The sequence below is a fragment of the Rhopalosiphum padi genome, chromosome 2 (assembly GCF_020882245.1).
Source record: "Rhopalosiphum padi isolate XX-2018 chromosome 2, ASM2088224v1, whole genome shotgun sequence".
NCBI classification, from domain to species: Eukaryota; Metazoa; Arthropoda; class Insecta; order Hemiptera; family Aphididae; genus Rhopalosiphum; species Rhopalosiphum padi.
Window position 1 is genome coordinate 48,208,313 of NC_083598.1, and position 24,746 is coordinate 48,233,058.

The 24,746-nt window shown below is 25.1% G+C and overlaps 1 protein-coding gene across 1 annotated transcript in view; it reads right to left on the reverse strand.

Annotated features, from left to right (window-relative positions):
• Positions 1–24,746, reverse strand: part of LOC132919653 (rho GTPase-activating protein 7) — a 105,738-nt gene that overhangs the window by 71,638 nt on the left and 9,354 nt on the right. Inside the window, 2 exon segments of the mRNA XM_060981415.1 lie at positions 3,955–4,045; positions 15,792–15,934. Of these exon segments, the coding sequence (XP_060837398.1) occupies positions 3,955–4,026 (72 nt within the window). The 5' untranslated portion in view covers positions 4,027–4,045; positions 15,792–15,934.

A 24,746-nucleotide genomic window follows, 5' to 3' on the forward strand; every position in this document is an offset into this window, starting at 1 on the left:
AAATACTTAGTATTTCAATGTTTTCAAGGACTTTGAGTGCATACATAATTTATAACCATATATAATAACGCACCTAAATCAATCATATCAATGAAACAATAATCAATAGATGTATTATTTTAAAGATTTTATGATTATAAATTATTGTGTTGGATACGTGTGAGATTATAATATGTCATAGATATGTAATCAATATTTATTTGACAACTGACAAGAGTAGAATTAGGTGGTATATTTGTTAACTAGCTTCTCTGAATATGTTTTTTTTGTTATTATAATTTTTAAACTATAACTGATTGGCAATTGAACTGAATTAGATAATATTTTTTCTTTATCATACATCAAAATCGACGCCTTGGTGACTTGGTTATAAGTAATAAAATTCATTTTACACGAAAACATTAAGAAGAATAGATTTCGTTTCATTAGTTTGTCAGAAATTAAGTGTAAAAAATTCACCTTCGTTTCTGATCATACACGCAAATGTCATAAATTTTTAGTCGACGAGTAATATTTTCACAAAAAGCATAGTATAATTTTGGTTCAACAAAAATGGCTATATGATAAGAAATCTGAAAATGTATTATTTAAATTTGTTATTTATTACCTTAGTAAACTTTTGATATTCATCCCATTATTTTTATACTTTTTTTTTATTTCAATTAGATATAGACACTGTTATTCTTAATTTTTACTTTTTAAAATAAAATTTTAAGGAAATATTATAAAAAATTAACATTTAAAATCATTATTTTTGAGTGATTTCATACAAATTTAAATACGTATGTTTTGAAATCTCTTACCGAATTTCTACAGATTTTCTAATAAGTAAAAATTAAAAAATATTTTAAATTTTTATCTATAAATCAGTACAATTTATAAACGCTAGCAATACTGACGACGACCTAAATATTTTATCCACTGATCGACCGATTTATCGGTTATAAGTAGATGTATATAAGATTTATAAATGACCCCCACGATTACCTGAATATTAAAAATAACTTTAAAATACATACAAAATAAACAAATAGAAATTTATCATGCTATCTATAAACTATCTGTAAATATTATGTAATAATATATTATTATATGGTGTAAAATAAATAAATACATTCGGTTTTATTAATACCGGAAGTGATTGAAACCAAAATTTGATATTTTTATTAAATATTCATTAAAATATATTTGAAAAACATATTTTGTTATGTGTCTTTTACGTACAAAAAATCGGCATAGAAGTGCTACTGCGAACCGAAAATTTCGATTAATAGTTAATAGTAATAATTGTTTTTATATCATGTCTATGACAACACCGGCGACCGGCTTTAATAAATAAGTAAAAAAGTTAAGAATATAATATTGTATTTAAGTAGAAAAGTAGGTATTTATTTGCCTTACAAATTCACTCTCAATAAATTTAGCCCAAAATCGAAACGCATTAAACTATTTAAAACCTTTGACAAATTCTTATTCCAAAATAAATATTTTCACATTTTCACTAAACAAATAGAATAACAAAAAGTAAATACACAAGCTGATATTCATTAGTGCAAAGAGAATATATTGAAATTATCTATACTTAACGACGTGACAGCATAAATTCAAATTTAAAATAGAACAATCCTTCAAAACGAATTTGGTGTTGTGTTATATTATGTTTGGAGTACTAATAATAACATAATAATATATTATTAACAAATACTAAATACATTTAAAAAATGGTTTATAAAATGATTCTCACTAACATCACGCGGTTAAACCACATGTCAATATGTTTAAACTAATGGCTAATGGGATTGGATGTTTTTTTTACAGCATATATTAAGTAATAACATTAATCTGCTTGAGACAGGCGGAATATATATTTATATATATATATTTGTATACCTGTATATTATTTTTCACGAGACGATTTTAATAAAATATACCCGAGTAAATAACAAAAAAAAAGTTGAATTCGGAATTAGTATAAACAAAATATCTCAAGAATACATTGTTTTAGTCGAGAATACATTATTTTATTATTTTAAAACGGCTACATCAACATACGACGATGGTTTTACATGTTTTATATATTAATAATATTGAAAACCTCGTATGAAAAAAATGATAAAACGTACTAACATAGACCATACGAAGATTTTTTTCGATAACCAAAATATGTAAATTATTCATTAGGCACAATAATCTATTAACAACCTATAAGTATTATGTTACTCGTCAAAAAACGTTTTAAAAATATTTCGCTGTTATATAGTTATTTATTATTTATTTAGACAATATCAATTCAATAATATAATAAGTTATAAATTGATAAAAATGTATTAGGTTTTAAATTATTAAGTTATTGATGTTCAATTATTTTGAAATTTATAAATATATTCGTGATAATAATATGTACATATTTTTTAAATAATACTATTTATGTGCAACGCCTTGTGTATACCCAGTTGGCCACTATACTTACATACATTTATATTTAATTGCAATATATTTTTTTTTATTAAAAGGAGATTCTAGTTGAATAATAAAAATATTACAAAATGTATTTAATTGTTTTAAACTAAAGTATTAGGATAATTATTTTAAAGAAATCTTAATTTTTAAATTCAAAATAATTTAATAAACAAATTAATACAAGAATGGTAGCATTTAAAAAAAATTATAAATTATTATATCATCCACCGATTAACTTATCCATGTATTTTTCAATAAAATATGAATACTTAAATACATTTTTAAGAGATACTTTTTTTCTATTTTCTCTAAAACTATTAATTATATTAATTGTACAGTTTTAATTTGAAGTAAAATGTGTATGTTATTTATATACGTTCTGCATAACACTTTTTGAATATTATTATAAATTATAAAGTGAAAAAACAAAAAAAAAAAACAAATTTGTAAATAATCAAATACATAATTATAAATCCAATGTGGAAATACATTTTATCACCACTCAATTCAAAGTACAGTAGGTATTTATATTTTTTTAAAGTTTATTATTAACATCAACCACTTACAAATACATATTTTACAATATATGCATTAAATTCTACATTATTATGTTAGTCACACGTATAAATATGTTATAATATTACACCTATATATTTTATTATGTACCTAGGCTATATTTAATTTGAATATATTTATAATTTTTACATATTCACGATTATTCTAATCATTTATATCGCATGTGTCACTATACTCATTACACATATAACACGTGATACTGAATAATATGTATGTATTTCAAGGTTATTTTTGAAAAGGAAAGGTTTAGGTATTCCAAAAAACTACGTATAATATCACTCCGTATATACTATATTTTGTGTTTATATGTTTAGAATCACTAACATTGAACTTAAAATCAGAAAAACAAAACATTTTAATTAGAAACATAATGAAACATAGAAACATGACTACAAATTATAATCTTTCATTCTTATAGGTTACAGTTTGTCGTTAAAAAAATACTAACGAGTAAAACGCACACATACGAGTGTCGAGTACATTATGTATCTCCCCCCACGGCCCTTACAATATTTGTAGTTTTGGTGATAGTGGGAACTGCAGTGGAAGTCCCATCATTATTCCAGTATATAAAAAACAAGAAAAATATCAAGAAGCACTGCATGGAATAATATGTGACATTAGCATTTAATGGTATAGGAATAACTTATTTAACACGAGGAAAAATTGTAATTAAATATAAACATATATTCTTTTTTTAGTGATGGAGGGAGGGGTAATTTTTAATAAACAATTTGGATGACCAAAAATATAGATCTCATAAGAAACTAATTCTTCAGAAAATGTTCGGGGAGGCGAGGTTATCTCCAAAAGCGGGGGGTTAGTACACCACTGCTACACATGTGTCCCAAATTATAAATTATTTATACCTAATAACAAATTAATTAAAATAAAAAGGTTTCATTAAATCAAACTTACAGCCACTTTTTCTAAATAGTTTTCCATCTCCTGGTACGGATCACATCGTGCAGTCAATTTTTCGGAAGCCATTTAAACAAAATCTGACGTCCTGTAAAATGCACACAATACAATAAGTAAAATATTATAACGATTCTTCAACACTAAATAAAAAAAATGTTTTATTTTATTTTAAATTAATGCCAAGATGAAAATGTCAAAGTACTTATATTTTATAATCGGTAAATATTTATACAACATTATTTGGTACCTATTAAATAATAGACAGTACTGCTTACTGATTATACCAATAAAAATATCACAGAATTAATGCTTCATAGTTGTAATAGGTAAAAGTTTTTATTTATTTACACCACCCTATTACCTCTTGCTACATATCTATCAAATGTAAACATTTTCAATGATCAATATGATAATATAACTTTATATGGTAAGTATTAAGTAATTTAATAAAAATTAAGCAGTTACATTCTTTAGTAAGTGTATAATATATGGTAATTATTTTACCACATTTTTGATAAATAACTCTTTTCATTAAGTGATATACCTATATATATATATATATTACACAATAAATAATTTAAAAAAAATCAAATTTATTTATTACAGTAATTTCTATTATCTTATGTATAATATTAGAAATTATATTGGATTAATATGGATAAATCGTAGATATTATTACGAAAATTCACACTGATTTATTTGTATTTGTGTCTTTTAATTGTTCCAATAAATTGTAAAAATTAAATCAAAAAAAAAAAAATTATACAAAACATTTATGTTAGAATGCTTTTTTTGTTAAAATGTCATTTATTCCTCGTCGTTTACAAATATGATTACTAATATCAACTATTTCAAAGATAGTGGCTGTAAATCCGTTGCTCGTATCGTCTATGGGATTTAAAAAAAAAATGTAATGACTAATGAGAAAATATTAACATTGAAAATGGTATGAATAATAACTTCACTAAAATTAAATAATCATAATAACAGTGGTTTTTTAGTTATAACCCATGAATAATTAATATAATGACGTATGGCTAAAAAACATTATAACTGTCTACCGCAATGTATAAGTATTACAATAGAATAGAGTATTATAATAATACAAGCATTGTGATGCGTAGCATATATATAGAGGTAACTGGTAAGAATAGTTTCGATGAACGACCGCCATTCTAATTTAATTATTTGACGTTTATTCAGAATAATTAGTCACATATATGAGTCAAGTCGATAGACCCGTAAAAACTATGTAAAATAACGATGAAGTTTTAAATAGTTTATTGTGATACTTGTATTCTGGAAATAATTTTGACACATGTGCATAGGCGTTTAAGAGTAATATACTATATAGTAGATATAGTGTATTATAAATACAAAAGTTATTGTCAAACAATTTATTGAAAGAGTACAAAATGTATAGTTTTTATTTAACTCATCGCATTTATTTATTTGGGTTACGGGTAAATATTATATTAGACAATTAATAATATGTTTATGCTTATACAATGTAATTGTACACTGCAGCTATTATAGTTGTTACAAGCTCGTGACGTTTGAGTAATAAACGATATATTAATAATGTCTATGTTTTCTGATGGCACGCAACAACAAAGCATTGTCATTAAGCCAAAATATTTCATAAAGGTATTTTGATCATAAATAATTTGTTTCGCAAACATACATAAAAATCGTGGCAATTGAGTCGACCAATTGCATTTATATTCTATTTACCTACTTACTTATATAGGCTATATTATTAATATATATGAAAAATCGATAACTAAAATCATCATCCATAATATTTTTTTAGTTGTTTAATTATATTGTTTAAATTGTTTGTATACAACCATTACAACCGGGCCTGCTTTAAAACGACAAAAAATCAATTCTAAATTGCATATTTTTTTATCCACAGAAATAATTTACTATTATCTTCTTAAAATACGCAAGTGTCAGTTTTTTAAGTGGAAATCTAATCTAGATATATTTTATTTCATAAAAATTGAATTTTGAATGAGTTGTTAATTAGTTATAACTTACAAATATTCAAGTTTAGACGAGCAGACACAATTGCATAGTAGCAATCATTTTGTGAAGTACATACAGCTACGTCTGTAGTACTGTTCCACATCACTCAGCTCATTTAAACTTTAAATACTTATAGTTAACTATAGTAAATAGGTAATTAATAAATATTCGCTCAACATTCGATTTGTATATATGAAATTTCTCAGGAAAATATTGTGTTTTGGAATATGAAATAAAAAAGGTATTTTGTCATTCAAAAAAGTAAAAAATAAAATATATAATTTGCTTTAATACATTTTGTTTTTTTAATAATAAAGGTTTACCGATAAAATTACCTATAACCTTATATATATATATAACATAAATAAAAACAGTAAAGAAAAAGAAAAAGAAAAAGAAAAAAGAAGAAAATAATATAATTATAGTAGAATAATATGCAGTTTATATAACAATTAAGATTTAGTTTATGACGGAGAACATTTTATTACATGAACATTACTCATTATAATATTGTATGTAAGAAATTTTGATTATTACGATGAAATAGTTTTTTTTATGTACCAAGATAGCATTTTTCAAATAAAGACAAATCCAACCTTAATCTGTGTTAAAATAAGTATATATTTTATAAGACGCATAAGACTAAAAATATGTTAAAAATTTAAACTCTGCAAATTTCTTAATAAATAATTTGTATTCAAAACACGACACGTTAACATTTATGCATATTATATATTACATATCTATATGCAAATTTTAAATGTGTATGACTACTGATAGTTTTCCAAGAGTGAAATAGGCAGCAATAACTGTTTTTTATATTCGTTTCAATATTGTATTGTGTACATACATATAATGTCCATTGTCCATGATGAACAAAAATAGAGATGAAATCCACATAAAAAAAAAAAAAAAATACATTTCGTTAATTTAATGTAAAACTCAATAAAATATTAAATTTATTATGCTGGAAAAATGTTAATAATTATAATCGAGAGTTATTAGTTCAATTATACCTAAGATACAATAATAATAAAACATAAAACAACGCTTATAATGAAATCATATATAATGTAGCCATAACACACATAAGTAACATTTTTAAAGTATTGAACTTAAATTGAGAGACATTACATTTGTACATAACGAAAAAAAGACCGGTATTATTCCTTTTAAATTTTAAATGATATTTTTACGTTTCTATTACTTTAAAATGTAGTCTGATATTATACGTTTAAATATATTACATATAATGGCTTGACAATATTCCAATTCATATAGAGTTTATAAAAAAGAATGAAAACGCAACACTTTTTTTTTTTACTCCCGGTTCACATATATTGTAATCCTTTGCCAGGTGTTCTAGCAGAAGGTTACAATAATAGATGCACGCTTTCAGGACGGCTCTTTCTATGTATAATTAAACTGTTATTTTTCATCCTCACAGTATTGTTTAGATATTACAAGATTAGAATACAGCAGAAAATATGAAACCATTTTTATTATTAAAATTATTATTTACATTACAATGAAGACGAGAGAAAAACATTCTTTTTTTTTGTTTCGAATGCCCCGTGGATAAATCTTCGCTCTACGAGGCACGGAAATACTTTTCATTGTCGTCCGTTTATTCGGTTGTCGAATTACCGACATACATTAACCGGGTTCATGAGAACCAGATAAATTGAATAATACATGGCGTAAGTATCTATATAGGTAGTACAATAATATCGAAAATCATACAGTACATAGAAATATATTTTTTTCGCTGTTCATTCTAATATACATCTAGGGTACCTTTCATACTAATTATGTTTTAAACATTTAAATGATAATCGAAATTGGACAACTCTATAGAAATATTATCTATCAAATATTTTTTTAATGACTATTTCTTAGTGTTAAATGTATAATGTTATCGTTATTATCAGAACGTAATATTTTTGACTACATAAAAAGATAAACTAAAATTTTTATTATTGGCAATTTTAATTACGTTTGAATAAATTTACCATTTTTCACTAATAATTTTATAATAACTGTTTTGTCTGTTTTGAAGTTTAATAAAGAAATTAGGTTAGTTAAACAAAACAGTTTTATAAGTAATAGTAGACAGTAAAAAATATTATTACTGAATACAAGCATTATGGATTCAGAAGGTTCACCAATTTTTATTATAACTGTCTTTAACAGAAACATATTATTGCCAAGTAAAAATATTTCATATTAAATTATTGTTTAATACGTCTTCGTTTTTACATGGTAAATAGAGATCTTGTAGAGTTTATTTTTACTGATCTTCTATATACTACTCATTGTTACTGAATTTATAAAAATTTCCAGCTTCTATACCGGAACTGGCAAAAAAAAAAGAAATCTAGCGGACAGAAAATATGTGATAGAAACGGCTTTATCGGAATACGCCTCTCTATTAATCTCCAATCTGTCACCAGTGCTAATTTTATAACTATAATGGTTTAAAGAATAACAGATTTTATTTTATTATCAAATGTATACATAATATAAACATAATTGCCAGTACCAGCTATTAGGTATATTAAAATAATATTGGTTAAAACATAATGATAACAATTATGTGTTTTATAAAATAATAATAATAACAAACTGACAACGCGTCAAGTGATAATAATTTAAGTATAGAGTATAAAACAGATTTCTACTCCAAATCTGACGAGATGATTTAATTTCTTTTAATACGTGTGCACACTCGCTCTCGGTCATAATGTTGAGAGGCGTTTAAAAAAAAAAATAAACCCTCGACGGACTACGTAGGTGTGTATATATATATATTTATACATACATATAGGTATGTGCATGTTTCTTCACATGGGATGAATGCATGATGCTTTTAGCCAACGGTAATAATTATTCCATTACATGTTTACAAGGGTAATTATATATAATATATAGGCTATATACGCTGGTAGTGCAACACTGTGGAAGCAACGCGCCGTTGTCCCAAAATCTTTTTCGTCTATCTGCTGCTACGGCCCGAGGCTATCTAGTATCTACACACAACACAGGTTCAAATGGAACAACACATTACGATCCCCGTGTTTATTTAGACACCAAAATTTTACGAAAACGAGTATTTTATATTTTTGTAAGAAACTGCTCAAGTTCAAGGATTGTGGATCTCAAGTGAATCAATTTTGAAACGTGACATGGATCTAGTTGTTCATGAATTTCGATTACATTATTTGCCTCTGAATAATATTTATGGGAATACTTGTTCAATACTTCAACGAATATTATTTATAAGGCTTAATATATTATGTTTAATACATATATGTAAATATGCTACACATCAGCTGTGGCTTGAGGGGAGGAGAAGCAAATTCAAACAAAATATAATGTTAGCAAACTCATAGTACCTACTTTTAATGTATTTATTTTGAATAATGGCATATTTATACAATTGATTGATTATACAATAATAAAATATTATATTAATTAATAATCAAATTTTAGTTGTTACTTAGAATGTGAGTAATTTTAATTTACGTTAAGGCCTTGGATTATTATTTCATGTCAGTAATTTGCTTGCAATAATTTAGATAAACATTTTGAACTCTTAATTCAAATAAATATAATGTGGTTACTGGTTAGTGATTTTATAATTGTATCTACATTTTAGGCTGTACTTGTACAGTTTACACACCAATTAATATCTTAAATCATGATTATATAGTGTTGTACCAATATTTAAAATATTAATAATGATTATGATTTTGATAATTTCAATATAATCACATTTTCATAATAATAAAGCATATTATATAAAACAGAGCCAGGGTTCAACCCCTCTAAACAAATTTATCGTGTTCGAATTATCAGATGTTTCGAACTCTAATCGTGAATAATTTTATAAATATTAGTCCAAAATATATATATCTATAGAAAAAATTGGGTGTCAAACATTTGTATTGACTGTTATTGTAATATATTTTAAATCGATTAAAAAATCATTGTATCCAAATAACAGCATTTTAAGCTGTTTGGTTGCTTACAATTAGTATGTCGTAAATTACTGTTTTTTCAAATCACTGAAACTTGAATTAAAAATGTATACATTACATTATGTTAAACGTATAATCCATATTGTGAAATATTTGCACTAACGATAAAAACATTAAGACAAAATAAATTTATAAAGGGTTTTCCAAAAGAAAAAACACAAACAAATAGAAATATTAAATGGACAAAATTAACATACTCGAAAAAATCCATTAAAAAAACTGTATAACTTTTCTTCGATATAATGGATGACATGTGGATGATCGGTATTACGTCATACATACCTTTATAAATATATATTTATGTATGCATTATTATATACTTTATTTGCCTCTATGTTATGTTAATAACAACTCATCATAACAATGGACATTCAAAAGCATCATACCCGATTAACGACCCCCCGATGCATCATTTCTTTAATCCTACTACAATATTGTCGGATTTACAATTCATTTGTTAAACGAAATGGAATCCAAGACTATTAATAATACAACGAGAGAATGTAAAAGGTACAATATAATATGGCCGCATATGTATGGAAGACACGAAAAATTTGAATAACTTTACCCAATTTATATACATATATATTGACTTTACACCAAATGAATCGGTAGTTTAACGACAGAATAGGTGAATATAATATTGTTATGACGTAAAATATATGAAACATGGAATGGGTTAAAATAATAATGGGAATATAGTATATACCTATATGATCTTTGCTCCATGAAATGTGTTTGTAGAACGCACTTAATTTAAAAACGTAGTTCCAATGATTTCACGCGTTGGATATTATTAATCATCAACATACTTTAAAATTGCAATTTATTCTAAGTAGATAAAGAGCCTTGTGAATTTGTGTAGTCTTCAGCAATCATGATCTTATTATAATATATATTAAACAACGTAAAAATAACTAATGTTATATAGACATTGTATTATTATAAATTATTATGTTCAAGGAATAGCTTAAATATGTAGGTACTAGTATTACTTACGACCTATCTATATAAAATTATATTTTAATACTTTATAACGAATGAATCTATGCAGGTCCGCGCATGCCGTATCTAAAACATATTATTTTACCAATTTTTTTAAGAAAAAAAAGTGTTTAAACAAAGTTAAACGAAAATAATTATTATTTCGTCCAATTATATTTTGATTGTTATAAATAATTTAAGACTATAATAAAAATATACTTCAATCATGTAATGATATTTTATTTACAATAATATTATTATATACTTATTGAAATCATTTAATCATATATATTAAAAAAAAAACATATTCACTTAAAACCAGTTTAATATGTAACTTATTTAGTTAACAAAAATCGTATATCTACAGTGCATTGTATTTAACATTCGATTAATATTTTTCAAAGAAAATAATTTGGCTTATCTGTGTATACGAAACTAATCATAATTTATGTTCTCTAAATATCAATCGGAAGAAACGTTCACTAATAATATTGTTTAAAAGATAAACGATTTATCAAGTCAAAGATAACCAACAGGTATACAAATATACGTTATATACAACAAAGATGTATGTTTAATTTTTTAGTATAGTATTTGTGTGAACATATAAAACACGTGGGAAATAATATTTTTCGTTATATCATCTAAAAATTAACCTTTCGGAAAGGTCTTCTATATTGACGTAGCCATCATAACATGGAGAAATATTTTGAATAATGATAAATTATAAAAAAATAATATATTACAATGTATATAAGATCGTAATTGTTTAATATTAATTTAGGAATAACTACAATGCCATATAGATTTTATGCATAAAAAAACTTGCTAAATATTGAAAACAATTCATGACATTTTATAAAACTGTAAATGCCAAGTTTACGAAATATGCTTACTACCAAGTGACAATAATAATATTATTTGATAACAAATCACGTTATAATAATAACAATAAAAATGTATAACTCGGTGAACATATATTTACCTGATGCAGCAACAACTTTTTATCGTAACATGCCATATTAATCACACGAGAAAATAAAACTAACATATGCACTAACTCGGGAACGAACCACTCAAAACAGTGTGTACATCGAATAGTATAAAAAGTTATTACGAATCCAAAAATTAAAACAATTACCTAGGTATATTATACTCCAGATAAACACATGTAGCAGTAGAAAGCGGTCCCGATCGCATTTCGACAAACAATAAATTTTAGAACAATAATTATACTAATGACTTACACGACTATATTATTCCTATCGTTTGCATACACGTACCTGCTCATGCGTTTGATATAAATACCAGTTCGAAGTACACAACATAAGTAATATAATAATAATTGATAAAATTATGAATGAAATTCTTTTCATTTTTTGAATATTACGCTTAATTATAATAATATATTATATAATTTCTTTAAACAAATATGTACGTGTAGCTTCGTGATATATAAAACATCACAAACGCAAGTATAAAATAAAACCTTCCAAGTATGCCTATTTATATATTTTGAAAATTAAACGTTAAATATTATATAAATCTTCACAGCATGATTATATCATAGAAGGTATATTGTTTTCATTTTTAATTTATGTAAAACGATAATGGAAATCAGACAGCTGTATGGCAGTAGAGAAATATTGATGGATGGATGAATGCGGCGAAATAAAACAAAAGGGATTTTTTATGTCAACTCGGTGCATAGGTAAATAAATACGCCTTGAAGCAAAATTACTGGCTGTACAAAAGTACTGTAAGTACCTATATAGCATATAATAATCATTAATGTAATTTAGGCAGATCACGATATACCTAAATATTAAATAATAATTGTACTTTTTTAACCTAACCTATATCTTCTTCGTTGTTATAAACCGCACTCACTATTGAGCCTCCAAGGCAAATGTCAGAGAGTACACAGGTAGTCCACATACCTCATAAATTACAGTATTATTGTGTTATATCTTATATATCAGGGGTGGCCAGCGAGAAGAGACTCGCGAGCATGTTACGATAAGATGCAAGCCGCAAAAGTCTATGATTAGAGCCGCGGTTTGGCCACCCCTGTTATATATAAATTTGATGCTCATTAAAGTTAATAAAATTATTATTTAGTAAATTTTACTGTGTATCCAGGGGGACACTGGGTCAAATGCCACCCCCGTTGGAAAAAAATAATACCTATTAACAAACATAAATTGTTATCATATTGTTTTTTTTGGTGGGGGGCTATATCTATATTATATAATTTTTCCTATAAAGTGCCCCGACCAAATAAATACATGCTGGATCCACACTTGATTTTACTATTTAACCATATAGAGCACCAACCGAATTACCGAATATTCTGAACAAAATCACGTTCATTGACTATTGTATATTGGAACTTCGGGATTAAAGTGTACACTTTCAAATGTCATAACATACATAAACTGCCTACAAAAGTAATATCATATATTAATTTTCATTAAAAGGTGGTATACAAAAATCATTACGACACACGAATGTAGAATGAGTTTATTTTAAAACAAATTAAAATACGTTAAATAAAAACCATGTTTGGTGTTTTTACTATGAAATTTAATATTTACATCGAAGCAAGACATATTTCTGCTTATTACGAAACACGTATGCTTAAATTCAAAATGAGAAGGTTCGATGTTTATCATGATGCATTGTACCTAAATTATTAAGTATTAAACCCCTTAATAACAGATTAACTATGAAAATAATTAATGACCCCTCACTCCTGGCATTTTTTACTCACTCAACTATAAATCAGAATTATACCATTAATGGTTTTAATTTATAACATGTTCAAAGCATTTTTGAGGTTTTACATAAATTAAATTGTTTATTATATAAAATCTAACTTTATCAAATAAATGTTCATTATTATAATAGTTATAAAGATAAATGGAGTAGGTATAATGACAAAAATAGGATAAAATATTAAAATAAATAATATAATATTAGGTTTGTATCTATAAACTAAATACCGAAGATAATGATCATTTTTATATATTAGTAGTAGGTATTTAAAAATAGATTATTTTTAAGTTAAATAACATTAATTTAATTTTTTTAAATCATATTAACCCTTTTCCTAAAAATATAATCCAGGATATGCATATGTATAGTAGGTACTTATATATTATTATAATATTATGCTATTATTTTATAATTACTGTTGAGTTGGCTAAAAATATAAGATAAGTAAAAATTTTTCAACGTTCAATTAGAAACAAGACAAGGTTATAGAAGTTAACAGTTCTAATCTAATAAAATTAGCAAATAATAATATCTTAAAATAAAAGTATTTAAAAAGTATTTAATGTTAAATATTATAATTTATAATATACAATATACAAATAACACACTTAATATAAATTTGTCTATGATTTGATAATTAAATTAAATTAATAATCTTATTTCGTATGAAGTGTACGTAAATGACAAATATTTATGCAAATAACTAAAAACTATACAATATATTTATTTAGTAATTAATTGTTTAATAAATTACTTAATGGTTTCAATTGGTTTGAGGCTTAAAATATCAATATCTATGCCTAATCTATTATTTGTAATATGTATAATTTGGTACCTCACGTTATAACAGTAATGTTTAATTTATACTAGGTAGGAAAAACTTTGGATATAAAAGCACTTAAATTATAGCTACAGTATTTGGTTTAAATAAGCATTATGTTAATAAATTAAGTTTTAATAGACATTTTTTAAATAATAAAGTAGTACTTTTACTAAAAATAACACAATATGTTTCTGTAAATTAGTTTATATATAGCTTTAAGTAACAATAAAAATAATAATTTTTAACGTAATTTTTTATCTTCAACCTGCAAGAAATAAATTGTTTTAAACAAAACATAGAAATTACAAAATATACATTGACAAAAAAATTGAATAAATCACACTAAAAATGTATACGTTGAAAATTGACATAATTTATTTGAATGTATGAATAATGTTTCAAATTATTATATTAATTTATAATATTTCTAAACTCAAAAGGATTTTGTTTACTATTTGTAATATAATAGGATATGAATAGAAGATTTTCTATACTGCAGTATACATGCATAATTTTGCGATCTGCATAACAGTAAGTTATGAAATATATGATATAATTTTTATCAATATAATGCTTATTATTAAGTAAAGAAAAAATGAAAGAAACAGGACGAATAAGCTAATAATAACAAATTAAGTACCTACCTTTTATATCAAAAAATATCCAAAAACTATCGAATGAAATAGTATAATACATTTTTAGATATTTTCAATATATATAATATTATTGAATACTATAATTCCTATCTATCATCGGGATATTTATTTATTAAAAAAAAAATAAAAAGATTCAATATTGATTTATTCTACACGCAGTCCACACCAGTGGCGAATTAGACGATTTGCCGCCTACAAGCAGGAAATTTGCCGCCGTCTTAAATTATAATATAATATTATAAATATATTTTATTTTTTATTTTTTAAGTGCGCCAAACTTGCCGCTCCAATCACCTGATTAGTTTACCTTTAAGGTAACCCGACGCTGTTCCACTCATAATATAAAATTACATATCGATATAATTCATTAAACTTCAAAAGTCATCTAATCTTGTATAACTATCTAATATTTATTAATAATTATTATATCACCATAGTATATACCTAACTTTAATGAACTAAGTTAGGGTAAAATTGGGGAAAATAAAAGAAAGTAAAAATAATAATATATTAAACACTTACCAAAATATTCACAATTTTAATAACTATAGTTAAATTATTAATATGCTATTCGTTTTGTGCTCCTCGATTTATCATCCAAATTCAAACGATTTTGCAAACCTGCCGACCGTAATAGCATTCCGATAACGTCAATGATATTCGCACTAAAAAATATATATTTATTAATACACTTGTATTCATTATTTTATTCAAGGTAGATATTACTGCTTACAATTGACAATTTACAAATGTTATGTTGATTTCGAGTATTTACATTCGTTTACAAAGAATACTTATATTCTAATCAAATAATTATAAGAGATACGCGTGCAGTGCGTGCTATGGCCTATGATTACAGAAAATTATTAATTTATTTTCCATAATTTATGTTTACATTATAAAAACAAATAACAACAGTCATCAGCTATATTTATACAAATCTTTAAAAATATCCAAAAAATGATGTTATGTCATTATTGTAGTAATATTACTAGCTTGTTCATTGAAATATATAGTTCATATCATTTAGCGCTTCGTTATTGTATTATGAATCAAGAACTAATAAGTAGATATAATTTACTATTCATTTGCGGATTTTTATAAGTTTTTAACGAAATAATTTGTTTGTCTTTCTGTATTATTAGAACAACCTGTAGTAAGCACGCACTGTTTTAATATTAACACAGTAATAATTACATAAATTATTCTGATGATATCCATCACGATCAATTTGAGTTTTGATAAAAATAGATTTATATTTATGTAATTGATAATTTATAAAAATCGATAAAAAATGTAGAAGTATTTTAAATATTTTAGTGTAAACACTAAACATAGTTTAATATTCATCAACAATTTGTTTCTTATTACAAAATTTGAATTATATAAACAATTTTTAAATTGTTTGAATCGACATTATTTTGTTATGCTAATTAGTTATAAACTATAATAATTTTATAAAAAATACAAAATAAATAAAGTAAAATATGTACCACTACTCTTCAACTCTAGTAAATAAAATACTCTTTTATACTTTATATTCATTATTAATTTGTATTACAATAAGTTAAACCTTATACATAATAAATTTCTTTAATAGTACCTAACACGATTAGGTAATAACATATGAATATTATTTTTATTTTATTAAATCAATTAAAAACAGTCAGTATTTAAATTTATTATTTTGTCTTCATGTTTAAGTTTGTATAGCGGTTATATAATTATTTATGTTTAAAAACATCGTTAGTTCACTTTATTATACTTAATGTATATAAGACGGAATTATTAAAACTAAATAAATTTTCCTATGATAAGTGATAAACTATAGAGAGTTGAACATAACAAAAAGTTGTCAATAAAATTCAATTCAGAGTATAATTTTTGACATTTTATGTCTTTGCTTTGGCACATTAAAATAAAAAACCGTCACGAAAAAGTGTCCACGAAAAGCGTTACGTAATTGCCATGGATACCACGGTTGCCATAAAAAAAGACATAAAATGTCTCTGCACTTAACGCGGACTCGTATGCGTTATGATTGATTCCATTATGGTCCATTATGTAAATATAAATTTACAATATACAATTATAATATCAATATTTTAAACATACAATTTAACAATATACATAATCATTTCTATAAAATAATTTTTAACCTCGTGGTTGAATACTGTAATACTGTAGTAAGGTATAAATATTGTAATTATTTTCTGACGGTACATTGGAGTACCTACAGATCAATTTTGTGATGAAAATATATGTAATACTACTGACATTATAATCTATGATAAATCATATCATATGAATAGTAAAATCACCACAGCATACGTGTAGATAGAGGTTTGTTCCACATCTGAATGAGACAACCAAGCATATTAATTTATAAACAATGTATAAATGTATTTCATAATTGTTTTCGATTAATACACTTACCATTGGTAAGTTACCAATAAGTGTATACAGAATTATTAAAAAAGTAAACACGATAATATGTTTAATGTTTTGACGTATAACATTTTAAAAATATAAATACATTTTAATTTAAACATTTTTAATATTTAATTGGCTAATATCTAACTATTTTATATATTGCCTAAGTGGCACAACCAGGGGAGTGTGGGCCCGGTTCCCGACTCTCCTCTCTTGAACCATGTTTATATTTCTAAAATAATAAAAATGTTTAACAAAATTGAATAATTTATCTGATTTAGTACTAAGTAAAGCTTTTATGATGTTGTTCTGATTACAATATTTACATTAATCAAACAATAAAATAATATTTCAATTTGCTTGCTACTTGAAAATAATTATATTTTTGGACCCTTCACTTTAAAAAAATCCTGGTTTCACACCATTGTATTACCTACACTGATATACTTATAAGTGAATTATACCGTATCAAGTCTAAGAAAATATGTATATTCTAAAAGATTTATCATGATCATACATCTACAAATACCTCCTTCCAAAAGCGATTTTAATTCAAAATTATAGACAATTCTCAGCCATTAGTGTTTAAGACATAGTTAGCTATAACTAAAATAAAAAAATTTAAAAATTTAAAAATAAATAATAAACGGTCAACGAAACTACAAAAAATATATTTTTAACATCTCATCTGCAGAGAGTTGTCACGTGGCATGCAGTATGATAATGCGCTCCAACACGATTGTCAAGTACATTATACTGTGTATATTATATATATATAATATATATAATAAATATATATATCTACAACCTATACTATACATAAATTATCATACGATGTTCTATCTTTATGTGTTATATATATATGTGTAAAAATATTATATATATATATATATATATATACAGAAGTCGTAAAACAACAATAATAATGCATGAGATCGCGTTGTCATCGCCGCAGCTATACAGTCGCGTGAGTTCTATATGATGAATATTGTCAATGGTCAATGAACTTTTGGTCCACTCCACCGCAAGCATTCTTTGTTAATTATTTATAATTATACCATTTTGGTTCCCATGTACTTTTCATAATAATTCGTCATATACGTTTGTATATTAAGATGCCCTCCCTCTACTAATAAATTTTTATTTGTCACGCATCTACACCACTGCAGTACCTATTGTGTCTAAAGACTAAACATTATAATATAATACTATTTCTATTTACTAAGAAAAGTCTTTTTTTCAAATTTTATTTCCTCAGTTGATTTGCCTTCTTCTTGAAAAACAGAATTTCAAATATTATTACTTACATTTTAGAGAATAACTTATGTCTTATACGATTTCACAAGAATGATTTTTCAGATTTTTAAATAAAAATTAATCTATTACCTATAATGTATAATAGTGTTTTAAGTTAAAAAAATCACTAATATTTTATCCTTTAGTCCTTTGTTTATGTTCCTTACGAGTTGCGACTTTATTTTGCTTTGAACAACTACAATTATTATCATTACAGTACAAGGTGTCAAGGTCTTCTACATTTCAGACGTTAAAATGTAATCGACAATGGTACAACATCGTTTACACATATTATACTATACTTAGTGATTTTTATTTTTAGTCGCTCTAGCATTATTTCCTCCATTATCTCTCCCACAAAAACAATAAACGAGAAAAACACGAGACTATTGGTCTCAAAGATTCTGCACGACTGCGTTTTCTTATTTTATAGGCTTAGAGAAACTGAAGAATATTCGTTAATGTCGACAGATGATCGTACAGATGATACATTATTCAAGGCCGTTTAAGAAATTATACATGTTTATATCGTGTATAATATTACCCATATAATCCACAATTAAATATCAGCTATGATAATATTGTCGTCATAGTAATTCGTGACGTCAAATTACAAGTTTACAGTAGCTTAATTAAATACATGATTATGATAAATATTATTTTAGATGAATATTTAAATAGAAATATAATTTTTCAAAAGAAACTAAATGTTATAACTCATGAGTATATTACTTACTCTTAGTAAAATCAAAAATTCATCAATTTTCCGAAAAATCTACAAATTTATTTTGGAAAAAAATCTTTTGGTATCATTATACAGTGTATAACATTATACAATAATAAAAATAATAATAATTGAATATGAAAGAAAAAATTATTATTTTACTGCAAACTACCTATATACACACATGACACTTTCGTTAAATATGTATATACTGTTAGTAGTTTAATATATATTTATTAGATATTAAATTTTAATGTTAATAAATTAATCGTTCGTCTGAAAATAACTTCAAGGTATTTAAAGAACCTACCTATAAATCGCCATAATATTATAGCTATTCTTGTCAATGTCATGAACTTATATGAATGCATTTATGCTAAATAAGAATTCGTTTTTAGCGGTAACTTCTAATTACTTTAACAACTACAGTATTTAATATGAAAAATAATTATTTTTCCTTAAATGTATAATATATTATAGCAATAAATTTAATAAAACATGAACCATTATTAGCATTATATTATAATTTAAAAGATAAAATATTTTATTTTTAATTCAAAATTCGGTCAAAATAAAATGTAATAAGTTTTTATCTTATAATACAGTCTTCATATAGTCTAGCATGTGTATCATATCTTATAAGACATAACACTTATAAAGTTTATACACTGTGATATTATGTAGTCACTAGTTAAGTGAGATGAGATTGAACTCGAAAATTTAAGACTAAACTATAATATGATTATATAGTATTGTATTTTCAAAGATTATAAAATTTGTGTTTACGTAACTTATACAGTTATAATACGATTTTTGAATAATATATTGTAAAGTGACATTACGAATTTACCCCAATCTACATAGGTATATCCTGAGTGGTTGTAACTCCCGCCCCCCACTCTACCGAAAATTTTTAAATAAACATAATAATTACAAAAAAAAATACAAATAATAATTTAATTAGTGTGTATTGTTGACTATTTAAGAATGTACCGAATAGAATCATTTGCATATAAAATCTGTTCTCCGTAGTCTGTTTAGATTAAATGCCTTAGTGTATTTTCGAATTTCGAAAGCGTTTTTCATAATAATATCGTCCGTGTTGAAATATTAATGGAGTCAGTCTATATAGTAATGTAGTCTGTACTCTATAGTAATTACACCGATCGCTGAACAACTGTTATTGTAGTATTGTGATTTATATTAGTATTTTATTATTTATTTAATACCTTCAGTAGAATGAGCAAAGAATTAAAGAACAATATTTTAGATAGATAACCTTTCCAAAACATTAAAACTAAAAATAAATATATACATTTGTAGTTTTAAAAAGGATAAATATTTAAATATTTAACTGTGTACTATAACTGTAAGACCTCGTAAAAAAAGTAAAAAAATATACTATGTATAATCATAATAAAAACCACACAAAATCTAATTTAATTTTTTATATTTTGTTCAAGCCACCCCAAAAAAAATTTTGGTTACACTACTATACCGGTGTATCTATGTATTATATATTATATATGAACATAGCTTTTTTTAGCACGCTTCCGTTCTAAGGTGCGAATGCAATAATATAAATACTCGTATAGTCGTATCATAGTATTGATTAACTACTAAATACTAGTATTTATAATAAATGATTATAAACCATAGTAATATACCTAAGATACTACCAACGCCGCAACAGGACTACAACAGTGGACTTTTCTGTATTTTTATAGTGGGTAGGTAAGTTAATCGGATTTGGTGTGCTCATACTTATATAAATACAATATACAATATCCGTCAATAATGCGTTTCGAGAACGCGTCTGACGATATTATCAATAGCGGTAGACCAAAAATACCCTATACAGACATATAACATTAAGAAGTATACACAAACGACAGACCTATACATTTTATACGCTATTGTATTCTTCCGTGCGAGTGCTTCTTTCGAATATTATATAAAATATACAAGTAGTTATGATATTTGTGACACGCGTCGAATACGTGTTTGCCGCATATACAATATACATATTATGACGAGAGCGTACAGAACTACCCAAAAACCACTGCCACTGGTTTATACTACCTATATTCTATAATACGTATAATAAATATAATATATCATTGTATATAGACCTACATGAACAGTGCAAAAAAATGCACTGCGGGGTCCGGGGACAACAATTTACATTGTAAACGCTTCCGAAACGCTCATTAAATTCCATACACGATGTGTGATATCGTCTTAAAGAGCATACCTAACAATACGCACATGTATAGGTAAACAATATTTTCTCAGAACAACAAACCGAATACTGGGGACAATTTTTTTTTGTATATATATATAGCTTTATTATAAAAATAAGATTAAACATTTAAAGCAACAATACAATATATATTTATAACCATAATACAAGTATAATTTATTATAAAAATTGTACAAAATATATTATGTATTGCACCTATAATACTATATCTAATAATAATAAATCCCAATTTTTTTTTTTACTATGTAACGTACTTATATATTTTATACATAAGTACAAATAATAAGACAAATTATTTGTGCATAACCGCATTTAACAATCGCGGTATCAGTATCTATACACTGCTGCTTCAGTAATACACATAAATGGACCCAATTTGTTAACTATATATTATTATTATTATGTGTATAACACGAATGCTTCGATCGGCGTAAACTCGTTTTATTTATAATTTTTATTTCAAAGGAAAATGCGACATCCGACGACCGTTCAGACTATATTCACGACGTATTTATATACACTATATACCTACGTGTTTTATATATTATATAAAAAATATATAATAAGTCGGTCTATAATGACATGGTGCCTATACAATAATTGCATAAGTGTTGCAAATCGCTTGGTCACGTTTTATCTAGCTGGATGCATACTTCTTTTTCACCTTTTCAATACAATAAAAGAACAGCCACACCTTCCGCCAAACGAAAACAATATAACTTCTAGTCCGTATGACAGTTACATATATATGCTCTTTTTTCAATCCTTATTTCTCGGACTCATGATTAATGGGCAGATAAATTGTAGCTTTTATTGTGAGTTGCAAACCATCTCACATTTCATACGTTGGAATTCTTGTTACCAAAAAAAAAAAAATATATATATATATTTATAATAATATGGTTTTTGGTTAAGAGGTCATGACACCTTAAACCGATACCGACACATGAAACCGCTATCACAGTTCATTTAGTAAGAAAAAAAAGTATACTTTAATGTCGTAAAATAATTGGGAATATTTTTATGTAACAGACTGCAGAGTGCAGATAACTTTAACTAATATAGTGATATACCTTCATGTAGGTTAATGTACAGTTGTATGTGTACCAACTACCAAGGGCCAACATGTACTTATTATAATATGTATACACGATTCAAAAGTTTCACTACTGAAGAATAAAAATAAATAAATAAAATCAATATATTTTAATTAATTTGATATAGATATATTTTGTATACTTGTGAAATTTTATTTAAAATCTATATTAGCTGTGTAAATTATAGTTATTAAATCACCTTGAGCCAAGAGTGCCAACAGGCTACTGCTGCAGTGGTTAAGAACATGTTTTTATTATATATAGGTAATCAGTAATCACTAATTATCTTATCTATTCAAAACTACTACTAAAATTAATAACACCGCACACTTATACGATGTGTTTAATAGTAAATTTTATTCATAAACCTACCGTAAAAATTTAAAACGGAACAAAATATTAAACGTCTTATAATATATTTGTGTGCTTTACTGCGTTATTTATACTTAAACGATGTATTTTAATGGGTATTGATATTTGTACCTGCATTGGCTGCATTTAATTTTATGTTTTTGAACTAAACCGTTTGTTAAAACTATTTATGACACCACACAAAAGGTACACCTATTATAATATCGTGTACCTATTAAACTTATAGTTCATATATATTATTTAAACTTACAATCGACTGGATAAATCTAAATTTTAATGCGTATATGGTATATTATTGTATAGCTGAACATATATAATTTTAAAGCTATATTTATAATATAATATTATACTTACGCCATAAAAATAACTAACTACCTATTTAAAACTTTTATTGCTATATAATATCGTAAAAGGAAACGAGTAATTATTTAATAGGTATAAAATAAATTCGACATACATTTCCACAAATAAAGCGTTAGTAAAAATAAAGTAATATATTGTATATACATATATTTATTTAAATATATTGGTAAATGGTAATAGCATTGATTATAGAATATACTAAAATATTCTAAAATCAATGGTAACAGTAAATAGTAAATTAAATTTACAAACAACCTCTCAATATATAGCAATATAAGTATTAATAAAGGATTATGTAGAATGCATATAAACTTATGAGTTTTTAAACTTTAAAGATATAATATGATATTATTGTTTTATTTGAGCTTCGTCATTACCCGATAAAAAAACACAAATCAACTTTACCTCAAGTGAAAAAGAATTTTTATAATAGTTATAATGATTTTTTTGTATCTTGAAGTAGTAGTTCACCACACCCATTATTATTTAAAACGACATTTCTCAATATATACCGTCCAAATAGAAGTCCGTCGTAATGTCCGAGTGATGGTTACTTAGGGTGGTATACAGATATCAAATAAATTCCAATAATATTTCATGGAAGTAAACATATTATATTATACCGAACTGGTTTTATTCAACGCATCTGATTTCCATAATCGTAATCGGATTCAATAGGCGGCTATGGACCACCAGCCATTAAACGCATAACGCAAATAGTTTCCTAACCAAAAACAATATTCACCGTCATTGCTTATAGTTTTTTTTTAAAAATGTGTACAGATTTAGGATCTCTTGACAGTTTCTTCATCTTTACACAATTACTTCAACATTTAGCTTTACGCCCACTGGATACCAATAATAAAACATTCCCGAATGGCGTGTTGTATTCGACTTTCAACTTACAAATGGAAAATATGGGAAATTGG